Source organism: Camelus dromedarius, chromosome X, assembly GCF_036321535.1.
Source record: "Camelus dromedarius isolate mCamDro1 chromosome X, mCamDro1.pat, whole genome shotgun sequence".
Classification (NCBI taxonomy): Eukaryota; Metazoa; Chordata; class Mammalia; order Artiodactyla; family Camelidae; genus Camelus; species Camelus dromedarius.
In genome coordinates this window covers 38,635,194-38,659,444 of record NC_087472.1, presented here as the reverse complement: position 1 = coordinate 38,659,444, position 24,251 = coordinate 38,635,194, and the positions used below count along the sequence as shown (strand labels likewise).

General features: G+C 37.3%; 1 protein-coding gene across 3 annotated transcripts in view; it reads right to left on the bottom strand.

The window, feature by feature from the left end:
• SYTL4 (synaptotagmin like 4) overlaps positions 1–24,251 on the bottom strand; it is a 106,143-nt gene that overhangs the window by 13,842 nt on the left and 68,050 nt on the right. For 2 of the 3 annotated variants that reach the window (XM_064482963.1, XM_064482964.1), the window contains 7 exons: positions 9,693–9,871; positions 9,229–9,444; positions 8,975–9,084; positions 8,648–8,750; positions 1,084–1,185; positions 531–606; positions 105–195 (listed from right to left, as the gene is read on the bottom strand). In XM_064482963.1, coding sequence (XP_064339033.1) covers positions 105–195; positions 531–606; positions 1,084–1,185; positions 8,648–8,750; positions 8,975–9,084; positions 9,229–9,444; positions 9,693–9,802 — 808 coding nt within the window. In that variant the 5' untranslated portion in view covers positions 9,803–9,871. Of the gene's footprint in view, positions 1–104; positions 196–530; positions 607–1,083; positions 1,186–8,647; positions 8,751–8,974; positions 9,085–9,228; positions 9,445–9,692; positions 9,872–11,550; positions 11,696–24,251 lie in introns of those variants that run through there. The other variant, XM_064482965.1, reaches the window with a different exon arrangement.

Sequence of the window (24,251 nt, the reverse complement as noted above, 5' to 3'; positions counted from 1 at the left end):
ACACCAAAAACCCAAATCAAAAAGAACCCACTCTTCTCCATACCAATGACCCACCAAGTACTCAGAACTTCAATCTCAAAATGCCACAAAGGGAAACCAGCTACCTGAAGGCCTGAGGATTTTTCTGGTGTTCTTCTTGAATATCATTTCACCCTCATCCACAGTTAACACATTTTGACCCCCAGGCTGAGTTTCCTAGGAAGGAGTAAGGGCAAGGAAAAGGAAAAGGACACCTGGGTAGGTAGAAAAGTGGAATAAGGAAGAAGGCTCAGATTTTCACTAAACTACGAAAAACTTCAAGGAAAGATTAATTTAATCTTAGGAATTTAATCCTAGGAAGTAGTATAAAATCCATTTTCTCACATGTTTCAACCAAAACCTTAGAAAATGCTCCAAGGGGATCTGAGCTAAATTTGTTTACATGAATTCTTGATTTAAATTCTTCCTGAGAAAGGAAGAAGAAAGAAAAAGAGGGACAGACACAGACAGAGAGAAAGACAGAGACCGACCAACCAATAACTAAAGCTTACCTTTTCTACTTGAGATTTGGGGGCAGACATCTTCTTCCATTCTGGAAAGAGGCCAGATTTATCGAGAGAGTCTCTCCTGGAGGCAGATACAGATGCTAGAACAAAATCACTTCCTCCCCTTCCCCTTCTATCTAGGGACCCAAGCTCTAGGGAAGGAGAGCCACTGGCTTGAGGTCACTGCAGTGACAAAATCCAGGAGGTAAACTTCACATCTGATCTACCTTGAAGGAATGCCAATGATGAGGTAAGCCATTCTGCACAAATACAGACACTCACACCCCATTCCCAAGGGGTAGCAGCAGGTGCTGCTGGTCCAGGAAGACTCCTCCAAGGTGCAGCAGCCTATGGAAATTAGCATGTTCCAGAAGGCTGTGCCCAGAGCCAACAGAAGTGCTACCAGAAGACTTGTGGCCAAGTCAGAGAAAATACTTTGTTCTCCTTGCCAAGGACAGAAGTCAGGATCACTGAAGGCATAGGAATCCCGGCACCCTGGTGCTAGAGAACAAAATGGGAGCTCGGTGGAGTGGAGGGGCAGGGACTGGGGGCATCTCACCTGGACGTGGTATCCGAGTCAGCCGTGTAGCTATCCAGACTCTCGCTCTCTGCCTCCAGGGCGCTCTTTCCACTTTTCAGCTTGGACACTTCAAATGGCACACTAGAATCAAAACCAAGAGCCAACACATAAAGGAAGTGGGCTCTCCTGCCAGGAGTCAGGCTTCCTTCCAACCCCTTCAACGATGGTAGCTGAAGTGATCTTTCTAAGAGCTGAGCATACTTTAAAAACTGCTCAGCGGTTCCCCATTGCTCTGGGGATTGAGTTCAAACTCCTTAGCGTGGCAAGAAAAGCCTTATGGTTGGACCCTGTGCGTGTCCTCAGACTCATCTTTCCCCCTCCACCTCTCCTCACACTTTACATTCCAGAATGATGAAGCTCTTTTGGGTCCCTGAATACGCCAAAGCTCTTCCTCTCCTCTCTTTTCTCTGCCTGGATGGTCTTTTCACAACGGCCATTTTTCATCACCTGGCTATATCTACTCCTTCTGGTCTCTCCTTATACGTCATTTCCTACAGATCTCTCTGGCCATGCCCCCACCCCAAGACTAGATTAGTAACTTTCCTATGTGCTCCTAAAGCACCCTGTTGTCTTGGTAGCAGTCATCATATGTATGATTTTATGTGTGTGTTTATGTCTTTTAAACAAATTATTTAATTTGTTCAATAATTTCAACAAATGATTTATTTAATGTCTTTCTTCTCTATTAGACTAAGTTCCAGGAGATCACTGACCACATATTTTGTTCACTGCTGTGTTCCCAATGCCTAGAAGAGAAGCTATCATAGAATGTCTAGAAGAGAGCTAGCACTCAATTATTTGTTGACTGAATTCTTGACTAAATGCCTTCAGTGGGGCTTAAAGTATATATATAAATAAGCAGTATGCTTTGAAGATATTACTCAGGAGACCAGAATTCTTTCCAGCTTAATGAAGGATGACCCTGGGCATTCAAAACAGCAATCTTCATCTCTAAAGAGAAGGACACAATTCCTGGACCCCATACCTCAAGGAATTTGTGAGGACAAAAAAAAAAGGGAAAAAAATCATTCTTCCTGAAGTACCTCAAGTAATTTCACTTGGTTGCCAGGATGCCACACTCTCCTGGTCCTCTGACCACACTGGTCCTCCCCAAAACTTACTCTTCCCTCAATTTCATCAAATGACAATTTCATCCTTTCGCTTCTCAGGTCAAAAATCTTAAGACTTATCCTCAACTCCCCTCATTCTCTCAAAATACAAATCCAATCTGTTAGCAAGTCCTCTTGGCTCTTATCGTCAACGTATATCTAGCATATGACCAGTTCTCTCCCACTCCACTGCCATTACTCTGGTCCAAACCACCATCACCTAGCTCCTGGATGGTTGCAATAGCCTCCTAACTGAACTCCCTACTTCTGCCCTTGTCTGCATACAATCTATCCTCAACACAGCTACCAAAATGAGCTTTTAAAATATAAATCCAATATAGAATTACCACATGACCCAGCAATTCCACTCCTACCCAAGAGAACTGAAAACGTTTCCACATAAAAACCTGTACACAAATGTTCACAGCAGCATTATTTACAATAGCCAACAAGTGGAAATAGTCCAAATGTCCATCAACAGATGAATGGATAAAGGAAATGTGGTACAGCTGTACAATGAAATATTATTGACAATAAAAAGAAATGAAGTTCTGATATATGCTACAACATAGATGAACCTTGAAAGTATTATGCTAAGTGAAACAAGCCAGACACAAATGACTACAATCTGTATGACTCCATTTATATGAAATGCCCAGAATAGGCAAATCCATTGAGACAGAAAGCAGATTAGGGGCCAGGGGAAATGGGGAGTGACTGTTTAATGGGTGCAGTAGAGTGATGAAAATGTTCTGAAATTAAGATACTGGTGATGGTTGCACAACGTTCTGAAAGTACTAAAACCACTAGATTGTATACTTTAAAATTGTTAAAATGATTAATCTTATGTGAATTTTATCCCAATTTAATAAGAGACAAAATAATATCATGTCACCAGAGCCTTCCTTCTCTCGGAGTAAAAGACAGAGTCTTTACAGGTGCCCACAACATCTTACATGATTTGCTTCTTGTCCCATCTCTGTCTGCATCCCCTCCCCTCCCCTCCCGCTCACCAGTTCCAGATGACTCATACATGCCAAACACCAACTCACCTTAGGGTCTTTGTATTTGCTGTTTTCTCTGCCTAGAAAGTATCTTCTTCCCCCAGACAGTCTCAGGCTTTGCACCCTCATTTGCTTCATGTCTTTTCTCAAATGTCATCTTACTATTAAGACTTTTCCCTCCACTGGCCTAAATAAAGCAACCTATATACACGCCTGCTTTCCTGGCACTCCCTCTCCCTTTAGTCTACTTCATTTTTCCCCATAGCACTTGTCAACATCTGATATATGCTATATTTACTTGATTATTCATTTATTGTCTGTGACCCCAACTCCCACGTCAAAGCTCTTCAAGTAAGGGACTTTGTTGTCTTCACCTGTGGGTCTCACTACCTAAAACAGTGCCTGGCAACTAGTAGGCATTCATAGATATTATTCAACAAATGAACGAACCAGTAAGAAATCAACAAAGAATGAAGTAACTAAAATCTATAATGTCTTAGGTAGTAGAGAATAAACTTTCCAAGTTATCATAATACGATGATGGAGATGACTATGAAAACGGACAGCAGGGGTTGGAGTCCTAGGGCATGCAAGAGGTGAAACAGTGGTCATTTCTTGAGAGATACAGCAGGGAGCTTGATTTCATTTTTAGTTTAGAATCCTTCTTTTCCTCCCTTTGCTCCAAAGAATAAAGAACCCAAAGCAGAACAATTCCTCTAGACGGGTAGTTTAATAATGGCCCATGGAGAGTGTTTTCTGCTTGTATTTTTTTTCCTAAAGATTATACGTACTGATCCAGAGCTGATACAAACCACCCGAGGACCAAAAAGCAATTATTTGACATCTGTGCAATAGAAAAATAGACTAAGAGATGGGAGTCCTGGGCTCTTACTATCTGTATGATCTCAGGTAAATCACTTATCCCACTTTCTTTTCTGTAAAAATAAGAGAGTTAAATTAGATTATCTCGGAGGCCCCATAAATTTAGGGAAAATATCATTTATATCCACTTAATCTGTTTCCATGTTTAGGATAAATAGGAGTCTTCTGGGTCCAATGAGACAAGAGGTTATAGACAGCCAAAAGCAGTAGGTTTCAGAAATTACAATCTGACCAATGATATCAGATGTGTTAATCAGGTTCCGGAAATAAAAGCCATTCTTATCCTTATCCACAAAGGAAAAAGGGGGCCTCATAACGTAGAACAAGTGAGTCACCCACCCAAGGCTGTGTGGATAAAATCACAGTACATACATACAATGAAACACCACACAGAGAGCAAAAAGAATGAGGTAGACCCTTGGTGCTGACATGGAAAGACATCAATGTTATGTTTTTCCATAATTTTTTCCTTTTATACCTTGAGCTACAACTGACATGAATAAACTGCACGTGTTTAAGTGTGCCATTCGATGAGTTCTGACATATGCATACACTTTTAAACCATCACCACAATTAAGTTAGTGAAGATATCAATCACTCCCCCAGAGTTTCCTCGTGCCCCTTCATAATCCATCCCTCCCTCTCCATCCCTGTCTCCAAGTAAGTGCTGATCTGTTGTCACTACAATTTAGCTTGCATTTTCTAGAGTTTTATATAAATAGAATCATATATAGTCTGTCTTCTTTTTTGTTTGGCTTCTTTCACTCAGCGTGATTACCTTGAGATTCATCCATGTTGTCACATGTACCATCAGTTCATTCCTTTCCGTTGCTGAGTAGTACACCACCATATAAACAAAGCACAGTTTATCCCTTCACCTGCTGATAGACATTTAGGTTGTCCCTAGGCGCTGGCTGTCACCAATAAAGCCACTATGAACACTCACGTACAAGTCTTTGTATGGACATATGCTTTTGCTTGAGTAAATACTGAGAAATTTAAAGGCTGAATCACAAGGTAGCTGCATATTTAACTTGTTGAGATACTACTAAACTGTCTTTCAAAGTGGCTATACCATTGTACACTCATACCAGCTCTGTATGAAAATTTCCATTGCTCTACATCCTCATCAAAAATTGGTATGATCAGTCTTTATAATTTTGGTCTTTCTAGTTGATACACAGGAGCATCTGATTGTAATTTTAATTTGCATTTCCCTAATGACTAATGATGCTGAGTATGTTTACATGTGTTTATTTGACATCTGTATGTTGTCTCTGGTAAAATGTCTGTTCAAATCTTACGCCCATTTTCTATTGGATTATCTGTATCCTTGAGTTTTTAAAATTCTGTCTCATTTTTTTTCATTTAATATACATACAGTAAGATACATTTGTAAAAGGAAATTAAAATTTTAAGAATCCAACACATATTTGTACATTTAGACAGTCTGGTAGTCCATACACCAAAACTATTAATGACTATTAATGATAATTGTCTGCGGCATAAAGTAGTGAGATTACTGGGGACTCATTTTCTATATTTCTATATTGCTTTTCCTCAATCATATAAAACATGATAAAGTCACTTCTCTTTGGCTGAGGTAAAGTTAGAAAAAAAAACCACACAAATAAAGAGCCAAAAATTCGTCAGCAGCAACCAAATGAGGGAAAGAACAAAGCTCTAAGTGCCAGAGTTCAGAAAGTCATGGCAAAGGAAACAGAAGAAATATTTAGCTCAGCAAAACTCCTTCAAATGTGGAGACATAAAGATTAAGTGAGTGAGTAGACAGTCCTAGGGTGAGTCAAGGAAAACAAAAATCCTCAAGATCTGCAGGTATCACAGGTGGACCCCAACAGAGACAGACAAGCCTGCTGGAGGATGTCTTCTCTCAGGGCACTGATATGAGTTAGAGGATGTATCCAGAGCTGAAGTGAGTGAGCCCAGACATTTAAGAGAATTTCAGGAGACTGAAACCAGGGATTCCCAAGTTACCTTTTGCCCCTCCTCTCAAGTTATAGAAAAGACGTATATAGAAAGCAATTTCTATCATTAAACTAAAGTATAATTGAGTGTGGGGAAAAGATAATTGTCTCAAATTGAAATGAGCAGCCAATCAGGAAGAATCCACATACAAACAAAACATAGAAGCAGAACTTCCCAAGTTAAATATTAGAATGAAGAGAAGTGGTCTGGTAGATATATAAATATGCCACAGGGTGGGGAGAAAGAGAAACAACTTGCATGATGGACAAAGAACCCATTCTGGAGAAGAATATAACTGTAGGAAAATAAGTAGTTTTCTTGCGAATGCTTTACACTTACACAGGAACTTAATAAGGACAGAGATTTGATAAAGCACAAGAGCTCAAACACAAGATGATGAAACAACAAAATTATAGAGAAAAAGGAAAGCAAAGAAGAAATTAAAACCTAAACAAGACAATTCATTCAAATATGTGAATTAGATACAGCAAAAAGGAAGGGAGGGAGGGGAGAAGGAAGGAAAGGGAAGAAAGAAGATGGCTGAAAATCAAAGTGATAGCACAGAGGAAAAGGTTGGGCTCCTAGGGTTAATTGTTTTCCCCTTTCTCTTTTTCTTCTGCATTTGATAGTAAAAGGAAAGGACAGAAATGGAAGATAGAGAAATCCAGTGTCCCTGAAGTGGAGAACTTAACTAGTGAAATAGAAAGAGTTCAGAGGATACAATATGGAAAAATTTTCCCGCAATGAAGAACTCAAGGGTACACCTCATATTAGAGAAAAATGATACAGGATGATTAGCAATTGAGATCTATCCTTGGTAAGTTACCAAACTTCAAGAAAAATACAAGGAATTTTTCAGGTACACACACACACACACTGAGTAAGTTAACTACAAAGGAGAAAAACAAAGGGCTAGCTGGCCTCAGACTTTACAGTTACATTCAGTGGCAGAAGACAATGGAGTAATGTCTACAACATTCTGACGGAAATAAAGTGTGACCCAAGAATACAATATCCAGCCAAGACATTGTTCAAACATAAAGGGACTAGGCAGACATTCTTAACATGAAAGAGTGAAATAAATACAGCACTTACAAGCGCTTGTTAAAGGAAATTCTCAATGATGAAATCCACAAAACCAAGAAATAAATTACAGTAAAGGATTCAGAAATATAGAGAAGCCATGGTCCAAAGCCTGGCTGTAAGCATACAATCCTTTTAAATATGAACTAAAACTAAACAAATAGATAAAATAAGCAGATGATTTGCGGTTGCATAACAATATAAATCTTGTAAGTCCTGACACAGTAAAAATAATTTGATTAATAAAAAGTGGGAGTAGGGGACAGTGTTGGGAAGAAGTGCAAGAAAGCTAATCTCCTCTTTCATAGCAGAGTCCACTGATAATGTTTAATATTGAAAAAGGTAGATTTTAAAAATGACTAAATGACCCAGCAACTCTACACCTAGGTATCTTCCTAAGAAAAATGAAAACATATGTCCACGCAAAAACTCATAACAAATGTTCAAAACAGCATTACTCATAATAGCCCCACAGTAGAAACAATCCAAATTTCCATCAATAGATGAATGGATAAACAAATGTGGGTATATACACATGGCAATAAAAAGAAATGAAGTACTGACACATGCTACATACAACATGGGTTACCCTTGAAAACAGTATTATATGATTTCATTTAAATGAAATGTCCAGAATAGGCAGATCGTGATTGTTTAGGGAAGGGGAAAGACATGGAGAAGGGGGAACAGTGATAGCTAAAGGATACAGGGTTTCTTTTTAAGGTGATAAAAAGTTCTAAACTCAATTGAGGTGATGGCTGCATAATTCTGTGTATATACTAAAAACCTTGCACTGTACACTGTTAATATGTGGATTATATGGTCTGTGAATTACAGCTGGATAAGGCTGTTACCAAAAAAGACAGTACAAAATAAAAAATGACTAACTGCTCAATGGTTTTCATAATATTTTTTCTTAAGCTTAGAGGGATGTTAATGACTAATATCTTCTATAGTAAAGAATCATTCATCTGAAGATTAGCAATTCCTGTATTTTATTTCAGTGTTTTATTCTGTTAAATTCAAGTAAAATTAAACACAGCTTTTATTTTAATACATTATGATCCAATATGATGAAGGTTTTTCAGTCTATCCACCCACCCATCCCTCTATCTACATATATGCACAAAAGATATGTGAAGTAATTTTTACATAATGTGAATACTAGGGTAGTAGGAATTTGGGTGATTTGTTGCTTTCTTTATTGTTTCCCATACTGGTTAAATTTTTAATAATGAGTATGTGTTATATGTATTTGTCTTCAAATTGTTCTTAAAAAGGACTAAGTAAATATGCCAAAATGTTAATGTTTATATGTGGTTAGCAGGATTAGAAATGTTTTTTTTCTTCTTTTTTTTTGTTTTCTGTACTTTCCAAATTTTCCTATAATGAACATCTATTATTTTATAAATAGAAGTAAGAAAATAAAAGAATTAAAGGAATGTGTAGCATTTCTTTAAATGATTGCTTGGTTCCTACCTGGGCTCCTTCTGTTGCTCCTGAATGATCTTTCTTCCTGGCCAAATATCACCCATCTGTGGCTGATGAAGGAGGGACTGTCCCACTGTCTCTCTTTTATTCACTTAAAGACAAACAAAAGCATGGCAGAGGGGCAGTGGTGAGAGGGGAAGGGAAACACAGCACACCTGCAGAAAGGATGGCGACACAATCTTCACGTTCCCCAGCAAATGGGCTGAGCCCAGGAAGTGAAGACACCACCACTAAGAACACACTAGGATTCCACAGTAGAGGATCTATCACTGAGGTCAAGCACCTCCGGGAACCATTTCCCGACAGGTCTGGTACCTGCAGGTTTGCGACGCAGGGACATCCTGATTATCTCACTGCCTGTGCGGTAAGCAAAGCGGTTCACTTTCTGGTCATAAAACCAGTCTCCAGTTGCCTTCTTTAGCTCTCTGGGAAGGAATAAAAGAAAATGATAGATGAATGAAAAAAAAAACATGGTCCTTGACATTCAACCAACAAAGGCCAAGGAGAGAAATTCTAACCACAACTGGGGCCCCATTTTTTCTCTCTACTCAGCCGTAAGTAACACTCACATTTCCTTGGCGCACACCTTACACCTCCAGGTACCGCTGCTTTCCTGGATACGACAGTCCCGACACACCAAGTGATTACAACCCCGACAAGTGTTGGTCTTGGGAGTCAAACGGCCCAGGCTCTCCTGGCACCGGGCACAGGTCCGATCACTATAGTGTTGGCTGCCCCTCTTGGCCCCTTTCCTTTTTATCTCCAACAACTCATTCTTCAGTCGCCTGCCAAGACCCAAAAGAGAAACACAAGTGATTCGGGATCTGCAGAGGTTGGATGGAGAGGGAATGAGGGACAGAGACAGTAAGACCATTTGGTTCTGTGAAAGCAACCTGCTCCAAGCCCACCCTGACCCAATGAGGAGCTGCAAACCTCATACACAAGTTCCTCTGAAAGTCAGATGAAAAGAAGTGCAAGTCCAGACATCTTTGGTTAAAGGTCTGGGAACCCATGCTTGTTCTGGGACTCTCACCTAATCCGCTTCTCTTCTGCTTTCCGGAGCTCCTCATCCCGTTGTAGAACACTGAGGATCAAATCTCTTTCCACTTCAGACAGAAAAGAGAGGTCAAGTATCTCCGACATGATGATTCTATTTTCTCTTCTACTCTTCTTTCTTCAAAGCTACCAGACCAGGAGAGCTACCACAGCTGCCTGAAATAAGATAAGAACTAATTTCACATAGATCATTTACTCCAGGAGAGGCCGACACTCCAGGGACTTTCGGTACGCCACTTTCCCCTTAAGCCAGGCTAAAGAAACAACATAGAAGTATCTGGCCTTTTTATTATACCTACTCCCATCTGAATCCTACCCTGAAGATAAAAAGAGGCTTTGATTTTTCAAGAATAAAAACTTATTCACGACTCTGGCAAAGGGTTGGGTCTTTCAACATAAGCATCTTAGTCTGGAAAGAGCACTGAACAGCTGAGTCAAACTCCCCCTCCACCAAGTGGATCCTCAATCATCCAATTGTCAATACTTTCAGTGTTCTCAAGTCACAAGCCTATTAAGCCAAATAATCAGACAGCTAGTCTCTGCAGTGAAGAAAACCACACAGGGACCTCTGCCAGCTGAATCCCCATTCCTCCTTTCCTGACCAGCTTCCATGTTCCCAGGATTCAGTCAGCTTCCTGCTACACTTCCAAACTTCCATCGCCTGCTCTATTTCCCAAAGTTCTTATTGCTAACACTACCTCAAGAATATCTTCACCCATTTCATGCACACTTGTTGGGCACCTGCTCTGACAGGCATTGTGCAAAGTGCTGGGAACACAGAGATGAGTAAGACACAGTTCCTGTTCTTCACAAGTTCACAGAGTAATAGGGGAAACAGATATACATAAATACAGTACAGGGCACTGAGTTCTATTAGAGGGATAAGAAATTGTTATGGGAACTTAAGAGGAGGGAGTAACTAACTCTGTCTTGTATAGAAAGGGAAGAAAGAGAACTATACATGTGGAAGGTTTTACAGAACAGGTGGGTTTTACCTTATAGAACAGAGTATAAGTTTGTTGGCTGGGAATATAGGTTGGGATCAGATTATGTATCTCTCAAATAGTCTCAAAAATTAAATTTTAAATTGACTACATAGACAATATAACTCAATCAAACATCTTTGTTGTTGCTTTGTTTTTGATATTGGGAAAACACATGCTCAAATTCATTTTACAAAGATCTTTCTAGCTATAGTATCAAAGACTGATTCAAAAGATAATTTGAAATACAATTGGTAGTACATAACACACTGTAAAATATGCATACTCCTTAGGCAAGCAATATCACTTCTAAGAATCTACCTAATAGAAATATTTACATAAATATGTACGCAAGGCATATGTGTAAGAAAGTTACCGCAACATTATGCGTAAGAGCAAAAACAAGTTATTTAACAGAGAAACCTTTAAACAAAACAATACTTTCATATGGTGGCGTACTATGCATCCATTTTTAAAATGTGGTAGATCTGTATGAAAATATGTTCCTGAGTTTTAAAAAAAGTTAGTTCAGGACTACACTTGAATGATCTCTTTGGAAAAGTATTTATCTACACATTTGCATATGTAAAGAAAAAGGTCTAGAACAAAACCCATTACCATTGGTTTCTCTAGGGGAATAGAGTTGGAAGGGGGTAACTTTTACTTTATACTTTATACAGTTCTGATTTTTTAATAAACATGTCTTACGTTTAAATTTCAAAGAAGACAGAGGAATTATTGCAATAATCCACACAAAAATACAACCTAGTTTTACTAACTATGCCTCTAACCAACTGGGCAAGTCATTGTATTTCTTTCATCCTCTGGTTTCTCATCTTCAAGGTGACCTACCTCACAAAGTTGTCCAGAAAATTAAATAATGTGTTTAAGGGCCCATCACAATGTTTGGAACACATGTTTGGAGTACACGTACTTGCTGAATCTGCTACAGGGCAGGCCTAAACGAGAACAGCAAGAGGGAAGAACAGAGAATAGGTATGAGGAGTAGAACTGACAGAACAGTGTGGTGACTGATTGAGTGAAGAGGATGAAGACGGTGAAGGCAAAGATGCCTACCTCTCATGTCTAGGTTAAACAACTGACTGGCTGGTGACAGTCCTAACAGTGATAAGGGCTGTAAGAGAAGAAACAGGTGTGGAAGTAAAGCAAGAAGTTTCCTTTTAGTCATATTGAGTTTGTGCTGCATCCTCCATGTGAACAAGATAATTAGGTTCCAGAGGTAGTTGGCCATAAGGCTGGACCTCAGGAAGAGAGACTGTGTCTGAAAATAGATATTTGGTAGTCACGGGAGTCAAAGAGCCCAGGATGGTCAGAGGGTGAGAAAGAAAATGAGGATCATACTTACCGTCTCTGCTCTCCCTTGAAACTAGACAACAATCCCTTTTCACTTTTAAAACTAATTACCAACAGGACAATAGAGGGTATAAACAACACAGCAAAGCTATACAGGTTCCTGAAATCTCAACATTTTCTTGACTTGGCTATTTCTTGGTTTTTATTGAACTATAAGATGCTAAGCCTCTTTCACAGGCTCTTTCTTAGGCAGTCTTGAGGAAATCTTAGTTATTATCCTCAAGGAGAATATATACACTCCATATATTCTCAAACAAGGACTTTTTCAGTATTCTTCTATGTATCTCACCCAGTACCGAACCCAATATTCGGCACATAGTGTTACATATGCCACCACTATTATTGATCATCATCACTGTCATCATCACCCCAACAGTTCCATTTATTGAGAATTTATTATATGCCAGGCAACAAGCACTTCACACACATTAACTGATTTAATCATCACATCAATGCCAAGAATAAGGTACTATTATTATCCATCGTTTATAGATGAGGACTCAGGAGAGGTTAGATTAACTTGCCCAAGAATAAACAGCAAGTAATTGCAGTTGCTGGGATTCAAGCCCAGACAATCTGATTCTAGAGCTGGTGCTCTACTGGCTCTGTCCCAGGCAGGATCATGGCCAAAGCAATTATAAAATACTGAACACAGCAATCAAAAGCACTGTGAAAATGAATTCCCATATGTGTGATTATAGCTGAAGCACTGGCCACAAAATCAGTGCCTCCTGGATAAAACAGGTATCACCAATTGCCTGGCAATTCAAGACCAAGGATGGCACAGGCACACAGGAAATGAGAACAAAACCAGATTTTTTAGAAAACTGGTGTTTGTAGAGAGGCAGCAGAGTTCTGTGATGAGACAGTCACGTTTGCACAATAATGAGACCAAGTAATAGTAAAAGACGAAGAATTAAGAACATGACTGAGGAAACAAAGATAGCATAATAAGAAAATACACTGTACATCTCCCCTTTATTTTTCACTCATATACTTGACCAACCAGAACTGCCCCCACAACTGAAATCTTAAATTCAAGAATCCCTACTTTTCAGCGTGGAGGGATAGATTAGGAGTTTGGAGTTAACAGATACACATTACTATATATAAAATAGATAAACAACAAGAACCCACTGCATAGCACAGGGAACTGTATTTGATTTCTTGTAATGAGCTGTGATGGAAAAGAAACTGAAAAAATATACATAAATATGTATGTATATGTATAACTTCAATTCAATTGACTATACTTCAATTAAAAACTAAAAAAAAAGAATCTCTACTTTTTGGTCACATCTCATTCCCACTATACCTGCTCTTCAACTTCATCAAGACCACAGTCTCTTGAACCCACCCTCCATTGTCCCTTGGTCTACTTGCCTCCTGCTGATCTATCTTCCTTCCTTACCCATCCTAGACTTCAGATGGCTCAACATCTGAACCAGTCTCACCAATATCTTCCATATCCATGTACCTTCATCCCTCTGCAGCAACTGCCCATCAAAACCCAAACCTATACAAATGCTACAGTCTGCCTTGTCTGCTCCTATATGCAGGTCCTACATAATTCCTGGTCTACAATCTGAGCTGGACCCTCCTTGTCACCCACAAACCTTTTTACATACTTTAGTTCAGTTCCCTTACTAGTTCCTTCGGGTTCTATTTTAAGCCTTCATTCATCTCACACTCCCACTTCCCCTTTCCCCAGTTCCTATCAGACATCCTTGTTTCATACTTGTCAAAAAACATTTTCAGAATCCATCAGCCATGACTTCCATCAGCTCTCTTCCATTTCTCCCTATCACTTTCCAATCCGGCTCCTTTTAGAAAAGCACATCCCACCCCCAACCCCACCCTCGACCATGGGTTGCTATTACTAACATTAACCCTGTTACCAGCCAGCTCACTTGAGATGCAATTTTGCAAAATCAGTAGTGGGGAAAAAAAAATAAGAAAAAAAAATTTGAAGACAAGGAGAAAAAGCGCAGAAAAAAGTGAAGCAAATAAAAAGCAAAAGTTAAGATGGTAAAAAAAAAAAACAAGCTCCAATATATCAATAAACATAAAAAACATATATGAGCAAAATTCATCCTCTAAAATACAGAGGTTAACAGACTATATAAAATTTAAAAATCCAGGTATGTGACATTTCACAAGGGACACATCTAGACTGGGAAAGATTGAAAGTAAAAAAGATACAAAAAAGATATACCAGGTAAAGGCTAACCAAGAGAAAGTTGAGGTAGTTATATTAATACCTAAAAAATAAAACTTCAAGACAATAAAAGCATTATAAAAGATTAGATCACTACACAGAGTAAATTAACCTAGTATGTTTTATTAATATGCACTAATGAAACACCTCCAAATATATAAAGGAATATTATGCACAACTAGAGAGAAATTGAAAAACTGACCATCAAAATGGGAGATTATATAAAGTAAGTTACAAGGATATATTGTATAATATGGGAAATATAGCCAATATTTTAACTATAATTGGAGTATAACCTTTAAAAATTGTGAATCACTATATTGTATACCTGTAACTTACATAATATTGTACATCAACTATACTTCAATTTTTTAAAAACATGACTTAGTATATGTAAATTATCTAGCACTATACCTATAACTTGTAGTCCACAAATAAAATAGCATAGAATTTGTAAAAAAAAAAAAAAGGAGAGAGATTAACATACTTCTTTCAATTATTAATAGTACAAACAGATAAAAATAATTAAATATATAGACAGTTGAAAAACAAAGTAAGCTTGATTTAATGAACATATGTAGAATTCTATATCTAATTGGAGATCACATTCTTTTCAAGCATATGGAACATTTACCCCCCAAAATGACCATGTACTAGGTTATAATGCAAGTCAGTAAATTTCAAAGAAACCATTCGCAGACCATGGTCTCTGACCTCAAGGAAATTGAATATGAAATCAATAACAAAAGATAATATTTAACCCCAATCCTTTTTGGAAATTTAAAGACATTTTTTGTAGTTTTTTTGGGGGGGGAGGAGGTAATTAGGTTTATTTATCTATCTTTTTTAATGGAAGTACTGGGGATTAAACCCAGGACCTTGTGGATGCTAGACATGCACTCTACTACTGCCATTATTACCCTCCTCCCAAGGACACTTCTTAATAACTCACAGGCTAAAGAAGAAATCATAATTGTACTAAATCTATCATTAATATCTTGAAGAAGAAACCTGCTGCCTGCCTCACCACCACCACCATGCCTTTATCATAAGAGAGAATGTCTTCTAGAAATTCAAAAAGGAAAACATGGAATAAAAATAATGCTTTCATATGCAATGAGTTAAGTGCTACATTTTTATGGTAAACGGCATGTCACATTCTAAAAAATATAACTCAGAAAAATAATGGAGGCACAAATAAGAAAACCAGGCAGATTTGAGGTTAGAAAATATGTGATCTTTCATATTCTCCCAATTGAAAGATACTAGGACTTAGTGAAGAAATTAAAGCCCAAGAAAACTTGTGAAAGCCCTTCACTGAAATTCAGTCACAGGTATGTGGTGAAAAGGGTAAGGATTATCTACTGAGAAGACCACAGCTAACATGAGTGTCCGAACCCGAGCTCTGATGGACAACTGGTTCCATGTTAGTCCTGGGGTGTCAAGACTCAGATGAAACTTCATGCTCACAAGAAGATATTTTAGAAAAGACGGTTTGTTTAGTTAGAAAATTACACGTATTTATTGCTTAAAATTCAGGATACTATTTTAACGCAAATACTTACAAAAGTTAAGAGGTAACTGAAAAATCTACCATCAAAATGGGAGGTTAATATATGCCTCTCTCAATTACTGATAGTACAAATAAAAACTTGGTGTGTGTGTGTGTGTGCATGTGTGTGTGTGTGTATATATATATATATATATATATATATATATATATACACAATTTGAACAACACAATAATTTTGATATAGTGAACATATGTAGAATTATTTATCCAAATGGATATATCCAATTTATACCCTAATCCTGTAGATTAGGAGATAATAATTAATATATAAACATTAACACCCACACTAACACAGCTAGTTTTCAAGAAGGAGTAGGGAGAGTGTTCTCCAATTATTTTAAATTCTGAAGACCAGTTGAATAGAACAGAGATATTTATTAGTTATATGACCTTGGGCAAGGGCCTAAAATATAAAAACAATTTCAAAAATATAGAATTCCTTGTAAGAACAGTACCTAGCTTTAAAATCACTGTGGTGTTCCCAAAAGGGAAACTGATGTGAATTAGAAAAACACCAAATAATGTTCCTGCACTGGGCAGCAAATAAAAAAACAGATTTTGCTATGTTTAATTTGTTGGGAACATTGGTATCCCTTCCTCTCCCAAACATGCAGTCCACATATAAATGTGAAGATGGTTAATACTCATGCTCAAACTCAAACTTCTACTAGATGTGGCTTCCTTGAAGGCAGGCACTGTATGTGGAATTCACACCCCCAGGAGCTTACTTGGCAGTGTCTGATACACAGTATGAGTTCAATAAATGTTTACCGAATGTCTTCACCAAGAAATCTATTTGTATTTATATGTTTAAACTAAAACTCACAGAAACTGAAGAGTGGTAATAAAGCTGAGAGAAAAATGTTTTTATGTTCCTGAGGCAGTATGGTGTCATGGTTAAAAGCATGGCCTCTGCAGCCAGACTGCCTGAATCTGAATCCCAGCTTCACCAATTTCAAGCTCTGTGACCTTGGGCAAGTTACTAAACCTCTCAGTGCTTCAATTTCCTCATTTGTAAAAGGAAGATAGTAACTGTACCTACCATCTTGGGCTTGTTATAAAGATTCAGTGAGTTTCTAAAATATGTAAAGTGTTTAAATTAATGTGAACACAGAGGGTGAGCTGTAAGTTTTAGTTATTTTTATTTTGTCAATTTTTATATGTGCACTTGTGCTTTAAGGCTTTACTCAGTCTTACCAAATGACATTTATTTTCTATTAAAGAAAGCAGATGAATTGGGAGTTATACTTCATTTAGGCACCATTTAAAGTTTCAGGCATTTTTTTTTAAAAGTAAGAAACTGCTGACAACTTTAGAGATGACAGAGAATTCCAGAAAAATTGACCCATGCTCAAGGGCAAAAAGGCTGAACTGGTATTAAATTATTCCTGTAAACCTACAAGCAGTAATTATGTGATGGTTTTGCATATAAATTCTATTCCATCATCAGTCATGTTCCACTAAAGTAATATGATAAATGCATTTTGCTGTTTGGGCCAAGGGCAATGGACAATTTTAGTAAAATTTATACCTCACTGAAAATGAAAAAGTGAACCAGTGTCTCTCGAAGGATATAAGTTTAACCAAGAATCGCTGAATTAAGTTGCTGCTATTAAGCAAATGATACTATGTTTTACACAGAAACTGATGAGTGATGTGAAAAGATTTACATTGCTGCATGTCAGATTCTATATACTTTTGAGCAGATATTTAGAACTGATCTAGCTGTATTAAGAAACATGATGGTGTATACATTTTTGAAAGATGAGAATTGAAAATGGGCTACAAATTCTAATTAGTCATGAAAATTTGGGATTATAAAATGTCAGTGGCCTTCTACTTCTGGCCAAGGTTGGATCTTTACCCTGCCCAAACTGCCCACCCTGCTTCAAATGGATAAAATATATAAAATAGTGGTTTTCAAGACACTGAATATCAAGCAATGGAGGACAGTGATCCCTGAGAAACAGAAAACAAATAGGGTAGGCCTTCTGATTTTCCAAGCTTACCGTCTTGAGAGAGTTCCAGACCATCGTGCAGGGAGGAGGAATCCAGGCAGAGCCTGGTGAACTCCCTGAGTTGAGGTGACAGAGCTGAGAGTCTGGCCAGAATACGTGAGAGAGCCACACAGAGAGAGGTCTTCAGAGAGCTGCACAGGGTCTCAAGTATTCAGCAAGGGACTGATCAGCACATGGCATGCTTGTGAGGAAATTACCCTAGGCCAGAGAAAGAACTAGCTGAAAGGATTCAAAATAACAGTGCCCGTCGCTTACACAGGACCAGGAGTAGTGCCTGTTCCACCAGTCAAACTGGAAAATCTCATGATTCACAGGGCACTGGGCAGAGTACTCAAAAGGGTCTTGCCTCCAGTGGGAAATAATTAGCCCTAGACTGTGTACTGCTTTGGTCTTGCCCAACAAATCTAAACAGAAAAGCCTGAAAGGATCAAACTGTTTCCAGGTAACTCAAGTGCATCCTAGAACAGAGCTCAAGCATATTTGTAGTAATATAAAAATATGCAGCATTCAACAAGGTAAAATTTACAACACCTGATACCCAATAAATTAACAGGCATGCAAAAAAGTAGGAAAATGCAGTCCATGGTGAGAAAAAAATCAATCAAAAATAAATGAAGAACTACACAAATGTTAGAATTAGCAAAGTCATTAAAACAGTTATTACAGCTGTATTCCAAATTTTAAAATGTTAAACACATGAAAGTTATTTTAAAAAGATCCAAATCAAACTTTGAGAAAAAAACTACAATGTCCGTGATGAAAAAATACACAGAATTGGGTTAACAGAAGATTATACATCACAATAGAAAAGATTAGCAAACTTGAAGACATAGCAATAGAAATCATCCAAATGAAACAGAAAGAAAAAAAAAGATCAAAAAAAAAAAAAAAAGAGCATTAATGAGCTGTGGAACAACTTTAAGCTGCCTAATATGCATGTAATTGGAGTCACCAAAGGAAATGGGGGCACTAAGAAAATATTTGAGAAAATAATGGCCAAAATTTTTCTAAATTTGGTGAGCACTATAAACTCACAGATATAAGAAGCTCAATGAACTTCATACACAAGAAAAAGAAAGAAAACTACACCATTTAGCACACCATAGTCATTTTTCTTAAAGCCAGAGATAACGAGAAAATCTTAAAAGCAGCCAACGGGTAGTAGGTGGGGGAGAGGAACAACATGTTACATACAGAGAAACAAAGATGATGATGAAAGCAAATTTATCACTGAAAACAATGCAAATGAGAAGGCAGTGGAACATTTCTAAAATACTGAAAGGAAAAAAAAACTTGTCAACCTAGAATTCTAATCCCAGTGAAATATCATTCAAAAACAGAAGCGAAATAAAGACTTTTTCAAACATACAAAACTTGAAAGATTTAATCACCAGCAGACCTGCAACTACAAAAAATGTTAAAGGAAGTCCTTCAGACATAAGAAAAATAATACCAGATAGAAATATGGGTCTACAAAAAGTAATGAAGAACACATTTTATAGTTAACTATGTAGGTAAAAATATTTTTTCTTATTTAAATTTCCTTAAAAAATATAACTGACTCTTTAAAGCAAAAAAATATATATATCCAATATATTGTGAGGCTCAAAACATATGTAGAACCAAGTTGTAAGACTTACACAACCTGATTTCAAGACTTACTATAAATCTACAGTAATCAAGTGAGTGTGGTAGTGGCATACAGATAGATAAATAGATGATTGGAAGAGAATAGTCTAGAAATAAATCCTTATGTTTACAGTCACTTGATTTTTGATAAAGATACAAGGGAATTCAGTGGAGAAATATAGTCTTTTCAACAAATAGTGCTGGGAAAACTGGATATCCATATGCAAAAAAATAAAGATTTCTTAGATATGACACCTAAGACATGGTCCAGAACTTGCTAAAATAGACTTCATTGAAACTAAAAACTCTGTTCTTTGAAAGATGCTGATAAGAAAATAAAAAGACAAACCATATACTGGAAGAAAATATTTGCAAATAGTGTAACTGTTAAGGACTTGTATCCAGATCATATGAATAACTCTCGAAACCCTGTATTTTAATAAAAACAAATAACCCCAACTTTTTAAATAAACAAAAAAATTAAGCAAACACATCACCAAAGAAGATATATAAATAGTAAATAAGTACCTTAAAAGATGCTGAACAACATTAATCATTAGGGAAATGCAAACTAAAATCAAAATGAAATACTTCTATGCACTTATTAGAAAGGTTAAAATTTAAAATGTAACAAATGTTGGCCAAGATTTGAAGCAACTGGAACTCAGTGGGAATGCAAAATAGTACAACCACATCAGAAAACGTTTTAGTAGTTTCTCAAAAAGTTAAACATTTATCTGCCATATGACTGAGCCTTTCCACTTTTAGGTATTAACCCAAGAAAAAGAGCATACGTCCATGCAAAGACTAGCATGTGACTGCTAATAACAGCGTTATTCATAATAGCTGAAAATTAGAAATAATTCAAATGCCCATTAAGAGGTGACTGGATTTTTTAAATTGTGGTATATCCACACAAGGGAATACTACTCAGCAATAAAAAGGAATGAACTACTGATGCACACAGCAATATGGATGAATCTCAAAATAATTATGCTGACTGAAAAAAATCAGAAAAAAAAGAATGCATACTACATGACTTCATTTACAGGAAACTCTAGAAAATGCAAATTAATCTATAGTGACAGAAAGCAGATCAGTGGTTGTTGGAGAAGAGGGGTATAATACAGAGAGGAACAGGAAGGAAGGATTACAAAACGGCACAAGGAAACTTTTGAAGGTGATGGATATGCTTCCTATCTTGGTTTTGGTAATGGTTTCATGGGTATATAAAGATGTCAAAATTTATCAAATTGTATACTTTAAATATGCACAGTTTATTGTCTGCAAATTATACCTCAATAAAGTTGCTTTTTAAAGTGTTAGGATTAAATGTAACTAAACCTTCTTGTAATCAGCGGTTTTACAATCTCAGAATACCTATAAGGCAGTAGGAGATTTTAAATGCATTCAAACAATAAAATGTTGTTTTATGTCAAAGAGGCTTTTTATAAAGAAGAGATAATACAGAGTAGATTTGAAAATGTTTCCAAATATTATTTAATTTTGTTGCCTAAGAGATGTATTTTAAGTTCTAACTCTTCCAGATGAAGAATTTCAGTGAGTTTCAAACCATTTGTTAAAAACCATTTGGGAAAAGACAGCACACTCAGACCTAGGAAGATGGAACAGCAAAAAAACGTTTGCATTAACTGTCTCCTGAAACTATAATATGGGTATCATTATTTAGTAAGTGCATCCAACAATGCACTTCTTTTATTTTAAATCTATGCTTTGTGAGGTATCTTTTTTTCAGCTATAACAGTCATTAAAATCAAGTATAAAAATAAACAACTTAGAATAAGACCTTCAGGTAGCTGTATCATAAACCAAGATTTTGTTTAAATGAAGAACACAATGTCACTGCTCTCATCAAAATGAGAGTAAAGGTTGTTATACCATTAATAAATATTAAAATTAATCTTAAACAGTGTTCATTTCATCTCATATCCTTCTTTATTTCTATTTTTTAAATGCCTGACAATATATAGTATTAGTACAGTGGTAAATATATAGTTTGTAAGTATATATATATATATATATATATATATGGGGTGATCAAAATTTTTGGTGGTAAGGGAAAGTGATCAAAAAAGTTGGGAAACGCTTTACTTAAAGGAGAGTGAGGAGAAACCATTTTTATGAATTGTCATGTGTTATCGAGATTCTGCTTGCATATAGTTATGATATATGTTAGTTAGGAAAGAATAAATCATTCTGATGACTCTAACGCAGTTGCCCTGATGCAAGTAGGGCAGAATAATGAATAAGGATTTGGGCTGCCATAAGGTGCATTTCGAAGTGGACTCTATTAACTAGTTGTGACCAAGGCAATTACAGTATCTGAAACAGACCAATCGAGCACTGTCAGAATTAATACCTATCTTGTGTATGGGTTTCCAAAACATGAGTGAAGCATAACTAGCAAAATCCATCCCACTTTGGGGAAAAAAAAGACATAATTATTTGAAAATCTAAAGGTAAAAGAGAGTGGATTTTAGAGCATAGAAAAATGAAACCAAAACAAGTTATGTGATGAACCTGCAGAATTCACACACACACACAAACACACATAAAAGATTCCATGTAGAAAAGAAAGCTTCCAGGGGTGCAGGGCTTCCCTAAATCCCCTTGTTTGGATCCAGCCACCTACACACAAAGGCAGCAACTGAGAACATCTTTTTGGTTGGTAATAGCTGAGTGAGCATGCAACATTGCTTACAGTCAACAAAATGTTTACACTGGGATACCATGTTGGTTATTTTACCAATTGTCCCTTTCAATTTTAGGGTGATGTCCTCCAAGAAAAGAACTTTAAATCTGTTTATTAAAATGTGTCTGTCTTCAATATCTAGTCAAGGCCACTCAGGCAAATTTAAGGTAGATTCAAACTGCAAAGCTTTTAGGTCTGGTTTCTCAGATCTTTTCAAGTTCTCTTGGATATAGACCCCACTCCCACTCCTTCAAGTCCCTTCTGGCCCCTAGATTAAATAATGCAAATATATCTGGCCCCAAAGGTTCTTCTGTGAGACTTCCCTCTCCTGTCCTGGGAGGTTTATGTGGTTTCAGCCCTTCAAAATCCTACTTTTTCCCCTGACCTGGAGCTCTGTATTCTGCACTGTTTACAGAATGCTCACTAGGTAGGAGAGCCAACTATGGGCTACGTGCTGTGCTAGCTGGCTAAGGACAAAATAATGCAGAGCACCTGTCCACAAAGAACATATGGTCTATCAAAGGAGATACTTCAATAATCATAAAGGAACATGGTAATCAAAGAAATATACACACAGGGTATTATGAAAATGCCAAGGTGGGGTACTTAGTCCAGCTTGGGGGAAAAGGACTAGAAAGAAATACAAGCAGTAGTACAGGAACTGGCTGTAAATAATGTCTATCAGTTGGTTAACCAGGTAGAGGGCACAGCATTTACAAAAGCAAAATCTCAGAGGCATAAAGCAATGTGGTATAGGCAAGCAGTGAGACTGTATAGCAAATTGTAAGAGAGGGTGTGGAAGAGGCAGGCGGGGATCATATCACATAGTGGGGAGGACCTTGATATGCTACGCTCAGAAACATGGATAATTAGCCTTTGACAATGGGAACCACTGAAGAGTTTTAGGTAAGGCAAGGACTTGTTAGATCACTCTGGCAGTTATGCAGTGTATAGATTTGAGGAGGTTGTGGTATAAATCCAGGAGGAAGAGGATGAGGGCCCAAAGTAGAGGGCAGCGGTAGTAGAGATGAAAAGGGTTCAACACTAAGGTAAAACCTACAGGACTTGTGAATGTTCCATAACACAGAACAGCCTCTTCTACTAGGACGTGGAGTTCTGATGTGTTAGATTTCTAATTAAGAGCAGTATAGCATAGAATAGTGCCTACAAGCACTAGATTGGGAGCTAGGTTCAGATCATAGCTTCACTAGTTTTTTAGCTGTGTGACCTTGGGCCAGTTATTCAATCTCCCAGAGTCTCAGTTTCACCGTTTGTAAAAACGGTGATTAATAATAAGAGTTCCTGCCTGAGGCTGTGAGGATTCAAGTATATATATCATGAGTACAGGGAATAGCATAATGGTTGGTCTTGAAAAAGTAGCCAATTTGGGTAGCTGTTTAGTTTTATTATTGGTATCCATATGCTTTGGAAAATATATGAGCATATTGCAGTTTTGACATCTTACTATGAAATTTGAGAAATCTAGTCAGTATTCTTGCCCAGATGGAAAGTCACCATACCTCTCTGCAGGGAGGTAGCTGACAAGCATAAATATTAAGCAAATGTTAGTAATTAGACATGATCAGTTTAAAAGATATTTATTCATATACTGTTCCAGACAGAATTTAAAGTGGCTTACAAAAATACATAAAACAAACATACAATTTAAAAATAGGATCAAAAAGAAGAAAAACAAGAGTGGACACAAAGTAGAGAGAGTCCAGGCTCCAAAAACAAAAGGGCAACTGAGGCTTCGCATGGGTCAGCTGGGGTCCAGACCCCCACAAGCCCACCCATGAAGCAAATCCATGCCTCAGACAACATGCCCTGGCCTGCCCATATTGGGCTCCGTTCTCAAGTGTTGTGGTAGCCAAGTTGGTTTTTTATGTTTCCCTAACAATGAAACTATAACTAGCTGTCAATTTTACAAGATTATGCTTTTGGTTTTACTCTAAGGTTCTCTTGTCACCTTCAATCCTTTTCAAAATAGGTTCTACAGAAGTGGAATTTGCATGTACTGAGGCATTT